Below are 11,533 nucleotides of genomic sequence, written 5' to 3' on the forward strand. Positions count from 1 at the left end.
CAAAAAATTTTAATTTCTCCCCCCCCCCCCCCCCCCCCGCCTTTTTTTTCTCTTATGTGCAGATTTGGTGTCTCGGGATACCTTAGGTGTTCTAATTCACCACGTTTTATCAAAAGTTGAGAGACAATGTTGTTTGGCAGTCTCTGTAGCAAGAAAGGAAGCATCTTTTGTTATTGACATCCTTTCTCTTAGCTCTGCTCTTGCTTTTTGCCAGCTGCTCATTGTCTATACTTGCTTATTTAGTATTCACAAGGGATTTTACAAGTTCTTATCAGTTCGTTGCCACAGCACATCATTTCCTCTTGTCATCCTTACTCCTTGAATTGGTGGGGGGAGGATTTGCATTAGAGCTGGTGAGTGGTAGAAAACACCACCATTCATGATGACTGAGTTGCACTGTGTTGTTCTGCTCCTCCTTTCTGAGGCAGTTTGTAGTAAAGGTCACATTTCTAGTACTTACTCTGCCATGCCTCCCCCCCGCCCTGCTCTTTTTCTGGGGAAAAGAAAACTTTTTTTTTTCCCAAAGGCTAAAAATAGCCAACGCTTCAAATATTCTTCTTAATAGATAAAGGAAGTGCAGGATAAAAATAGCTGCAGCTGAAAAGGTTGACCACCTTTCTGAATGGCTGGGGAAGGGTTGGTTTGGGGTTTTTATTGGGTTTTTCTTTTAATTGTTTTTGGTTTTCTTTTAGTTTTCTACAGTTTCTTCCTCATTTTTTTAATACTCTTCAAAAAACACGGGGTACCTAATTAGAGCTCAAGAACAAGCAGATGCTTTAGTATTTTCTCCTTCTGGGAGATAAAGATCCATTTGAGAAGCTGAGTACTTTGGTGCAGTACTGGCTGTGGAACTACTGGTTCCACCGTGCCTCTTCCCTGTTTCTTCATAGCGAGTTTAAGTCTTCTGGTGACACACCATGACAGGGATATAATACTATTTTTAAAGCATATTCCCCAAGCCTGTCTTCTGAAGGAAAGTCATGGATTTAAGGAACATTGTTAACCAAAACCATGCTGTCCATTTGGTCCCTTGACTGGCCTTTTTCCCACTAATCAGTAATGCCAGAATTGGGGCCTCTGATCATGTTTTACTTTATTTAGCTCTGGGGTGAGTCCTGGTACTTTTAGGATTTTGTTTTGAAACAAAATCGGGTGCAATGGCTGGGGTTGAAACAGGGGTTCTTTTAATATCTGCTTTTTTGTTTTACCGCATTCTTTACTTGTTTTACTAACTACTTGTTAACTTATCTTTTTAATAGAACTAAATTGGAGGAATTGATCATTATTTTTGTTGTGAAGACTTCACTGCTGACATCTGTATGTTCATTTGTCAGCCTCCAAGAAATAATACAGCTGCTCAGTGTCAATAACTGCTGTTGGTGTACACTGACATTTATTTGGAAAAAAAAAAAAAAACCAAAACAAACCCAAAAAACACCCAACAGACAAAACCCAGCAAACCTTTTGAAGACTTGTGTCAAATGACGTCAATGGCCAGTTTGTTCTCCTTTACTAGCCCAGCTGTAAAGCGTCTGTTGGGCTGGAAACAAGGAGATGAAGAGGAAAAATGGGCAGAAAAAGCTGTTGATGCTTTGGTAAAAAAGCTGAAAAAGAAGAAGGGTGCTATGGAAGAACTGGAGAAAGCCTTGAGCAGTCCAGGACAGCCCAGCAAGTGTGTTACTATCCCCCGCTCTTTAGATGGACGACTTCAAGTTTCGCACAGGAAAGGCCTTCCCCATGTAATTTACTGTCGTGTTTGGCGTTGGCCTGATCTACAAAGCCATCATGAGCTGAAGCCATTGGATATTTGTGAATTTCCTTTTGGATCTAAACAGAAGGAAGTGTGCATCAATCCATACCACTATAAGAGGGTGGAGAGCCCAGGTATGTTTGAACATGGCTGTCTTAAAAACTGAACAAAATCTCCAGGAACCACTTACTGTTCACTCTCTCCTCCTTCTCCAGTACTGTATAACAAATTACATTTGGTGTATGAGGGAGTTTGAAAGAGGAATGTTCAAAGTGGACTTTTCTGGTGGGGTTCTGGGGAGGTGTGTTGTCCATTCTGTACTAGCTGCTTTTCTTTGTGGTAAATCACACTTTTCCCACAGATCTGTTAAGCCTGCTACCCTTAAAGTTGGTGGCAAGGTCCTCATTTGTAATAAAATAGAAAGCAATGATCAAAAGACTTCAGTTTCTTTGAGAAGCTTATTTAAAAACCTCAGTCCTTGCAAGGAGGTTGGTAGACTTCTTTCAGGGGCTTAATATTTCATCAGTGAGTGACATGAATTGAGGAGATAAAAAAATAAGTTCTAGGATGTTGACTTCTCATTAGCAGGCAGCAGAGCTGAACAGAACCAAGAGTGATATCAGTTAGAGCAAGGTAGGTACCAAATTTGTGTCAGGTAGCAAGTCTGCTGTTAAGGCGTGTTGCCATGGGAGACGGTGAGGAGGATTGTTCATGAGTGGGAGAGATTAAGTGTGTTGCTCTGGAAAATAGAGTGAAAAGTTGCTTCTATTTTTCCACAAAATGATTGTAACTCTACTCCAGCTGGCTGTAGTGCTGAAGCACTCTACTCTAGCACTTGAATTCCAGACTCCAGCACTCTTAAATTTAAAAGTTAAAACTCCAGCTTAGCAATAGTTGTATATTGTAGTATAGATTTTGTTTGTCTTCAGTGAAAAGGACTATATATAAACTATGTAATTAGAGTATAGTAATATAGACCGTATTTCCATTTTTACTAATTTCATAATGTACACACACAGTGAGTTTTGCACTTATAAATCAGTACTTTGGTATGTGCCACATGTGGACTCTTCTCTTGTTGGTTTTGTTTGGTTGGTTTTTGGTTGTGTTTTTTTTTTTCAAAAAAGGTCTGCTTCCAAGTTTCGTGAAATACAAGTGTGTTTTTACTCTGATTTTTGTGAGACTAAAGTTTACGTCTTCCGTAAAGTGTAATGTAAAAAAATAAGGAAGATAGGATAGGGTAAAGGCATGACAGATAAATCCCCTACTCCTCTTTCCACCCCAGCTAGTGTTGAAATTTTCATGATAAGCAGAATAGCACATTATTTGTATCTCTTTCCTTCTATCTCAGTTTTTAATTTATCTGGGTTTTGTTTGATTTTTTTTTTTTTTTTTCAGTTCTACCTCCAGTATTAGTGCCTAGACATAGTGAATTCAATCCACAGCACAGTCTACTAGTTCAGTTCAGGAACCTAAGCCACAATGAACCACATATGCCACACAACGCGACATTTCCAGATTCTTTCCAGCAACCCAACAGCACTCCATTTTCCATTTCGCCAAACAGTCCCTATCCACCTTCTCCAGCCAGCAGCACTTACCCAAGCTCCCCAGCTAGCTCTGGACCGTCTAGTCCGTTTCAGCTACCGGGTGAGTACAGCCTAAATGTCAACTTAATAAAAATAATTGAAATGTCACATGCTGTTGTGACTTACCTCAGGAATTTGTGGTACTTGCAATAAATTGCTTTTCTATTTGCATTTTAGGGGGTTTTCTTCCTAGTTTTGTCACTGGTCAGAGTTAATTGTTACAGTTTTATTTTTCCAAATGTTTTTTGTCATGGATCCAGTAGTGGTGAGTTGCTTTGCACAGTTTCGGTGTAGAGTGATACATACTTTAGAAGAATATCTAGCAATGAAAAGAAAGCAGATGTAAGAGGCTGAGCAAGAAGTTTATTGATGTCTTTCTCTGAATAAAGACACTTACATGTAGTATTTAACTGGAAAAAATAGCAAATTTTTGATAGGAACTTAACCAATTTGCATGAAAATAGGGAAAAAACCCAACAATTGATAGGGGCAAAGGAAAGAAGCCTTATTGAATCTGGTTATTGGTGTGGTTTATAAAGCCAAGACATTAATAGATTAAAGAATTTATTTTTCCAGTAGCTCAGTGGCCTCATCTTTGTTCCTTCTGGCTGCCCAGTGCTGCAAAAAGAGTGTCCATTCAGAGGGGTATCCCTCTTGGATAAGTACTGTAATCACTGGGATGGATGCATTAATGGTATCTGGAGGGAATTTCTGAAATAGGGGGTAATAGTGTGTTGGTACACTGGCTACTGTGCTGAATGGAAGAATGCAGAGATCCACGCTTTTATAATGAACTTGGCCTACAGAAGCAGCAAGAAAATAACTGGTTTAGGCCTTCATTACGTTACGGCAAATAAAGTTATTTCTTCTACTACTTCTTTCTTTTTGAACACAGAGAAGAGGGTAGGCAAGAAAGCTAATGTTTGTGTTCTAAAAAGTGGGAACTATAGTCAGCTTGCCCAGCTGCAGGGCTGTAGTTGTTAAAGTAAAAAAAGGCAAAAATAAAAAAGCACATCTCTCAGTTTTTTTCAAGTGTCCAATCTTGTTATTAGTCCCATAGGTAAGAATCCAACTATTGAAGGAGTTTACTGTAAAGACAGCTGGCTGGGTTGTCTTCAGGTTAGTTTGAAAATGGGTCCAAATATTTTAACATCTCTTGTTCAAGAGTATTTTTGTGTCTTTACAACTGTAGGATGAATAAATAAATATTCTAAATTGTTGAGGTTTATTCTGGTTTGTTCTTATTTTTTCATGTTTGTAGCTGATACTCCACCTCCTGCATATATGCCCCCTGATGATCAAATGGGGCAGGATAATTCTCAGTCTATGGACACAAGCAATACAATGATCCCTCAAATCATGCCAAATATATCTACCAGAGGTAAGTTGTGTAGTATGGTGTAAAATTAACATAGTTTGGCTTCTTACAACTCATGACCAAATTGAACGACTAACTTCAAATGGCGCGGTAAACCTTGTTGGTAAGTGGAAGCAGTCCTCCAAGGCAAACTGGGGCTGTAACAAAGAATTGAGAAATAAAACTTGCCTTGCTTATTTGCACCTCTTGCTTTTAAAGCCTCAGATGCATAGTATGGCTTACAGCAAGTAGAACTTTTTTCGTTTTTCAGAGTTAGTCTTTTCTGCTACCTTTGCCTGCTGTTGGAAGTGTATGTGCACAAAGGCTCTGAAAATGGAGTCCCAAAATACCAATTATAACAAGCTTTTTAAAAGTGAACAGAAGAGTCATGTTTCATCTCATATCAGTGTCATCTATATTTTTTGTGTAGGGTTTTTTTTAGTATCAGGCTTAAATAGGAAAATAATTGTAAAATCAATGGACTAGCTAAAATGCATGGAAGTAGAAATGATGCAAGATCCTCAGTCAGGACAGTTCTTGCCCATCATAACTGTTGACTAAGCTTTTAGTTATCTGTTGATATTTTGGAAGGCCTGCTTTACAGTTTTAGATTTAATATTTTTATGCTTATGTAAACTGGTATTTCCGTTTTGCTTATTTTCAGATGTTCAACCTGTTGCCTATGAAGAACCCAAACACTGGTGTTCGATTGTGTATTACGAATTAAATAATCGTGTTGGGGAGGCTTTTCATGCATCTTCTACAAGTGTCTTAGTAGATGGGTTTACAGATCCCTCCAATAACAAAAACAGGTTCTGCTTAGGTTTGCTCTCAAATGTTAATCGCAACTCAACAATTGAGAACACTAGACGACATATTGGAAAAGGTAAAGCTTAGATGTGTTACGCATGATTAAGAAGCTAAGTCCTTGTTTTTATTTCAACTTTGGTATACTGCAACAATGATTATTCTCAGATAAGAATAGTAGAAGTAATTTGTGATATATTATCTACCTCTCTGGTGTCAGAAGACAATTTAGGCATGGTTTGATTCTAATTAGTCTAGGAATTGCATACATTTTTCTTTGGCACTAATTTAAAAGACTAAATATTGCCTGTTCCTTACCAAACTGTATTGTTGTGGGGGCTTGTTTGTTATGGTTAATGATAGTCTGTACGCAGAATTTTGTGTTTCAGCACCAAGAAACATGTTGCAGGACTTCTGATGTTCTATGTTATATCTACTTCTTAAATCAAATTCTTCATACCACTTTACAGTATATCAAAGATTTTTTTTATTTATTTTGTTGTTCATGCAAGGTATTACGCTGCTGTCTACAGTAAGTTCAAATATCTTGCATGACTTGGCAGCTGGACTTTGAAGTGCTAATGCAAAACTGCAAGGGCTCATTTGTCTGAGTGAATCCATGGGGTGTGTATGTGTGTGGGAGGGATTCCTGGAGACAGCAGGTTTTGCAAGATCTTCTAGTTTTCCCGTACTGTTTGGCTGATAGCACACATAGATGCATGTTTTTCATCTTTGATGGAATGTGCTTGGATTATCTTAAAATGTAGTACTCCTTTTCTGAATATCTCCTTTTTTTATAACTAAGTCCTGAGAAGGGAACCCTGGTTCTATTGTACAAATCTAGAGGCCTTTTTAACATCTGAGATAATTTGGTACAGTTGGTCTTGAGTTTTGTTTGATGAAAGTCACTGTTGCTTGTAATACATCTTCAAGACCCATCCTGTCCCTTAACAGTCTTTTAATTAGAAACTACTATAAATGTAGCAAAATTTTGCAGATAATCCAGAGAGCACGTTGTAGAATAGTATTGGCTGCAATGAGCTTTAAAATGTCTACATCTCTAATTATTAAACTAAAACTTAATGCTTTATGGTAACAGTTCTGAGAACCATTAAGATTGTTTAGGGATAAAATACTATTTATTATGGCTTTTGTTTGGAAGGGCTTTTGGTTTTTGCCTCCTTAAAACTGCCGAATCCTATTTGCTAAGCATTTTTCTGTAGATGCATTGCATTGCAAGCATAAGTGACTTCTCATTGTGCATTGGATTATTTTTGAAGTATCTGTGTTCTTCTCAGACTGTTACATTATCCAGCTCCCCTCTTCGGAGATCTCTCAGAAGGTCTTTACCCAAAACAAGTTAGCTAGCAAGTGGTGGTCCCTGTCTTTTTAAATAAATAGGGTTGTGTTGTGAAAACGCATTCTTGCCCACCCTAGATTTTCTGACAGCTGCTTATAGTTGTTGAAGCCAATGGTTCCTCTGTGTAACCTTCATCCTACCCTAGTCCCAAGTGGATCTAGCAATGTTCGCAACAGTTGCTGCTGTCTGAAAGATTAACTTGCATCTGTTGACTTGCTGCAGCCTCATCTGGCAAACCACGGGATAGTCTGCAGTGGATTCTCAGGGTATTGCAAGGAAGACTTAAACTGAACTGTATCCCAACCATGTAACAGTGGTGGGTGCGGGAAAGGGAGAAGATCTGGGAGAAGGAAGGCGAGTATCTCAACTGAAGTAGCAGTGAGAATCTGTGTTTGGATGCTGAAAGGATCAACAGCTTTTATATGTTGATTTTTAGTCATTAATAGTGTTATATAGCCTTAAGAACATAAAGGGAGGGAAGCACTTATGTACATAGCTGAATCCAGGCAGATGTGATAAATCTAGGGGCTTTGTTGATTTTAAGGTCTGTAAAGCCTGATGGTATTGAAGTTGTGCAACTAATTGGACTTACCTCTCCTTTTGCTTGATAAAATACACTGAAAATCAGAGCAGGCTATGGATATACTTTCTCATTCATGTCTATCACTACCCCTTCTCCCAGGATACTTTTATTTCTGTTGGAATTGCCATAGGCAGAAGCTACCAGTTTTATGAAACTGGAGTTTTAAAATCCACATAAGTTCTCTAGGAAAATAGCCCAAAATAACTGTTGACATGTGGAAGTAGTTTTTTTTGTTCTATTTTGTAATTGATGAGAGAAGGACATCTAGTGGCTGATGTATAATGAAGCCTACTGTATTTTGAAATGAGAAACAGAAAATTTACTTTGTTGTCTTTGATTTCGAGGGAGTTGTTATTAAGTACTATATTTTTGGAAAAAAAGTAATTTGAAATGTTTTTATCTTTGTTTTCAAGGAGTTCATCTCTACTATGTTGGTGGGGAAGTCTATGCTGAGTGTTTAAGTGATAGCAGCATATTTGTACAGAGCAGGAACTGCAACTACCACCACGGCTTTCATCCAACAACTGTATGCAAGATTCCTAGTGGATGCAGTCTGAAAATTTTTAACAATCAGGAGTTCGCTCAGCTTTTAGCTCAGTCTGTCAACCATGGATTTGAAGCAGTATATGAGCTCACCAAAATGTGCACCATTCGAATGAGTTTCGTAAAGGTAAACAAATTATTTTGAGGGCATTTAAATTTATTGTGGATTTGGGTATTCAGCAGTAATTACATTAGCACTGTAACAATGTAACAAAGCTGTCCTGACCTGATGTGGTTCTTTTCAATTATAAGTTTGTTGAAAATGGTTAATTTGGAGAGCTGGAAGTCAATGCAAGAAAGGAAAAGCACAGATTGCTGTATTGAATGTTGGCTATGTATTTAGTTACTTCAGTATTCAGGATGGGGATTTAATTGTTGTGGTTGCTATAATTTTATTGAAGGAGAATTGAGCTCATGCTCTGAGTTTGAAGGAACAAAGTGAACTACAAGATCACTAAAAGAATGTCAGTAGAGAGGAGCGTAAGTGATTGCAGAAAAAATTGCAGCTCCTTCAGAGATTGATATTACTTTTTTAAAAAAATTGATTATGGGAAAAATACATGATTTGAATTTATGAATTGAAACTCTGTTATTATTCTCACAGTAGTGTTTTCTCAACATTGTTTAATCAAGATGCTGTCCATTTCAGATTTAGCATAGAGTCTAGACTTGGGCTTTCCAGGGGTTTTTTGCATCTTGTCCAAAAGATGTCTTGTTTGTTTTGTCAATTATGATAAATACTACTCAGTTTGAGAGTGTGGAGGATAGGGAGCAGGAGGGAGAAATGGAGAAGAGATGTGGCCATAGCCAGGGGTCATTCTTGAGTCAGCAGTGCGCTCCACAGAGGAGCTCATGTAGTCACTCCAAGTCTGTGGCAGACAAGACTTGATTCAGGCTTCCAGGTGCAGCTTCCCTCCCACACCTTCCCAACCTCAGTTTTTTTTCCTTTAGATAAGAATTGTTGCTAGGTTGTGAGTTATCTTCAGATAAGTATCTTAGAATGTGATTTCATGCTTCTTGTTAGTACAGTTATTTTGAAAGACAAGTGTGTCCTCAACTTGATTGATAACACTTTGTTAATTTTTATAGGGCTGGGGAGCCGAATATCACCGACAAGATGTCACGAGCACCCCATGCTGGATAGAAATTCATCTTCATGGGCCCCTCCAGTGGCTGGATAAAGTACTTACACAAATGGGTTCTCCTCTTAATCCCATCTCATCTGTTTCATAGTGCTGAAAGTCTATCTTCAGCCTTATTTTTAGCGAACTTATTCTAATTCTAGAGAAACTTCCAGTGTGGATACTGTGAGCTATATGGAGAATGGATCTTACAGTTTAACTTTTTTTTTTAAATCCCTTTGTGACCAATTCCATTGTGTATAGCTAATCAGTTTTACATTTCAATTTGTTCTCGCGATGCTTAAGTGACAGTTGAGCCCTAAGGGAAAAAAAAGTCTATTGAAAAATTCAGAACACTTTTCCCCTCCTTCCCCTAGAACTTAAACAGGCATATGTCTTAACTGGAAAATGTTATTCTTTTTGTCCTGTAGGGACAAGAGTTATGAAGACTGACTTCCGAAAATAAATACATATCATAGTTCGGGATTTTTTTTAACGTTTATGAAACTGTTTGAACATGTGCAGCTCCAGCTTGCAAGCTGTATTTTTAGCATAGTTGTTTAACATTTTAAGGTTGACATCTGTCATAAGCAAAATTAGACTTTATTATGGCTAATTTGCCTCAGATTGAACAATGTGATTTTTTTTAAGTGTACACATGAAATATACTTTTTACAAATATTGGAGTGGTGTAAAAAAACACTTGTATTGTCTATTGGAAAATGCTGTCATAAACACACTGTATATTAATGCAGAATAGCAGTTCTTAGCCTTTTCCCACTTCAGTTTTGTAATATCTCTTTTAACCACCATTTTGAATAGTAATTGATACAAGGTAAACATCTTGCACATTTCTGGAGTAGTAATTCTTGTTTTGCTTTGATTTACAGTCATGCCATTTGGATTTGGTTGCCAAGGCTATTTCTTTTTAGGTACCCTTCTCTATTTTAACATAAACACTACTATTTGTAAATGGCAGTGCTTACTACTTTTTGGAAGGAATAAGTTTTTTGTTTTCTTTTTGGTGTTCTAGCTGTTTATTTTACCTGTCTGGAATTGATCTGTGTTAGGCCTTTTTAACCTCTCAGTAGACATTATGCAGTATTAGTGATTACACTGTATTTAATTCACTTTCAGTATGAGTTTGAGTCTCTTTGAAGACTGTGAGTGGCTTAGCAAATTAGTAACTGAATGCAGAAGCTTTTACTTCCAGATCATGTAATTTAATACAGACCTGTTGGTAATGACCAAAAGTAATCACTTCTTTGTAGCCTACATGAAACAGTGGTCTTGATCCTGTCCGTGATGGCAGGTGTTCAGTCAGAAGACTCGTAACTGTAGTTGGCAGCTTTATGGGATTGAAGGACTGCATTAATATGATGATGAAATTTCTCTCACATGTAAGGAATCCTGTTGCCTGTGCTGTTGTATTACTCAGTAGAGAATTTAAACACTGTACTAAACACTAAAAGAAATCAGTTATTCAACGTATGCATATTTTCCCCTTTAAATAATAAAAAAGGAGGCTGAAAGAAATATTGTAAGAGAATTAGAAGTGAATTATATACAAAATTTCTTTGCATGCAGAAAAAGACCTATTGTATTTTTTTAACTTCTCACCCTCCTCTTTCTCTTGCCTGAGCACCTCTTCAGAAAAGGGTTCAGTGTTTGGGGGAGAGGCTGAAAACTCTAAAATGCAAATACTTACTAAAAGATGTGTTGCAGTTGATTACTGCAATCCTGAGACATTGATTGCTTACACAAGTTCTTGTGTCTTCTATTGAATAACAGTTTCTGCTCAAATGTGGAAATCATGCATCATATGGTACCTAAGTAACAAATGATCTTAAAGGAATAAAATTGTTTACGTGTCATTAAAATGTTTCTTATGAAATGCCTTAAAGGAATAAACTGTAACACTTCTGCAGAACCCTAATGTTCTCTTGTACAGGAATTTCTATATTACTTGTTGTTTTGTTTTTTTGGTTTTGGGGTTTTTTTAAGCAGTTTCTCAAGTGTGTTTAAAAACAAACAAGTGCATCTTCAGGAGAAGGGGAATAACATTATTTGCCGCTCACCTTTGGGGTCTTCTCTGTCATTCTTTGGAACTGCAACCCACAGATGGTTCTTTTCATCAGATAAGATGCGAAGTCCGTTGGCCACCAGATCAGGCTTCTATTTTCTTCTCCCCGCTCCTGACTTTTGTCAAGTTGCTGAATATGTATATTTGACACTACAGGATTTTTTTTTTTCTTGGCTAACTTTTATAATAAATGTCATGGCACATTGGATTAAGGAAAGATCTCAGTTGTAGGTACAAGATTTTACTTTATCCAAAATGTTTTTCACCTGGCTTCATCTCTGTTCACTTGTATGTTTAGATGTGGCCAACTAAATGACTCAAGAATGGGTGCTGAAGTGGG

The 11,533-nt window shown here is 37.5% G+C and overlaps 1 protein-coding gene across 1 annotated transcript; it reads left to right on the top strand.

Moving 5' to 3' along the window:
* Positions 1-1,258: 1,258 nt before the first annotated feature.
* On the top strand, positions 1,259-10,853 carry SMAD5 (SMAD family member 5). Its single transcript, XM_010578879.1, has 6 exons — positions 1,259-1,884; positions 3,149-3,400; positions 4,601-4,720; positions 5,361-5,582; positions 7,860-8,116; positions 9,079-10,853. The coding sequence occupies exons 1-6, from the start codon at positions 1,482-1,484 to the stop codon at positions 9,220-9,222; spliced, it is 1,398 nt and encodes a 465-aa protein (XP_010577181.1). The 5' UTR covers positions 1,259-1,481; the 3' UTR covers positions 9,223-10,853.
* The last annotated feature ends 680 nt before the right edge of the window (positions 10,854-11,533 follow it).

Source organism: Haliaeetus leucocephalus, unplaced genomic scaffold (assembly GCF_000737465.1).
Source record: "Haliaeetus leucocephalus isolate CR32 unplaced genomic scaffold, Haliaeetus_leucocephalus-4.0 Scaffold656, whole genome shotgun sequence".
NCBI classification, from domain to species: Eukaryota; Metazoa; Chordata; class Aves; order Accipitriformes; family Accipitridae; genus Haliaeetus; species Haliaeetus leucocephalus.

Excerpts from the sequence above, each read along its gene's own strand:
- SMAD5 (XM_010578879.1), top strand. The coding sequence starts at position 1,482 with ATGACGTCAATGGCCAGTTTGTTCTCCTTTACTAGCCCAGCTGTAAAG. Across the intron at positions 3,401-4,600 it reads TAGTCCGTTTCAGCTACCGG|CTGATACTCCACCTCCTGCA; the intron begins GTGAGTACAGCC and ends TCATGTTTGTAG. Across the intron at positions 8,117-9,078 it reads TTCGAATGAGTTTCGTAAAG|GGCTGGGGAGCCGAATATCA; the intron begins GTAAACAAATTA and ends TAATTTTTATAG.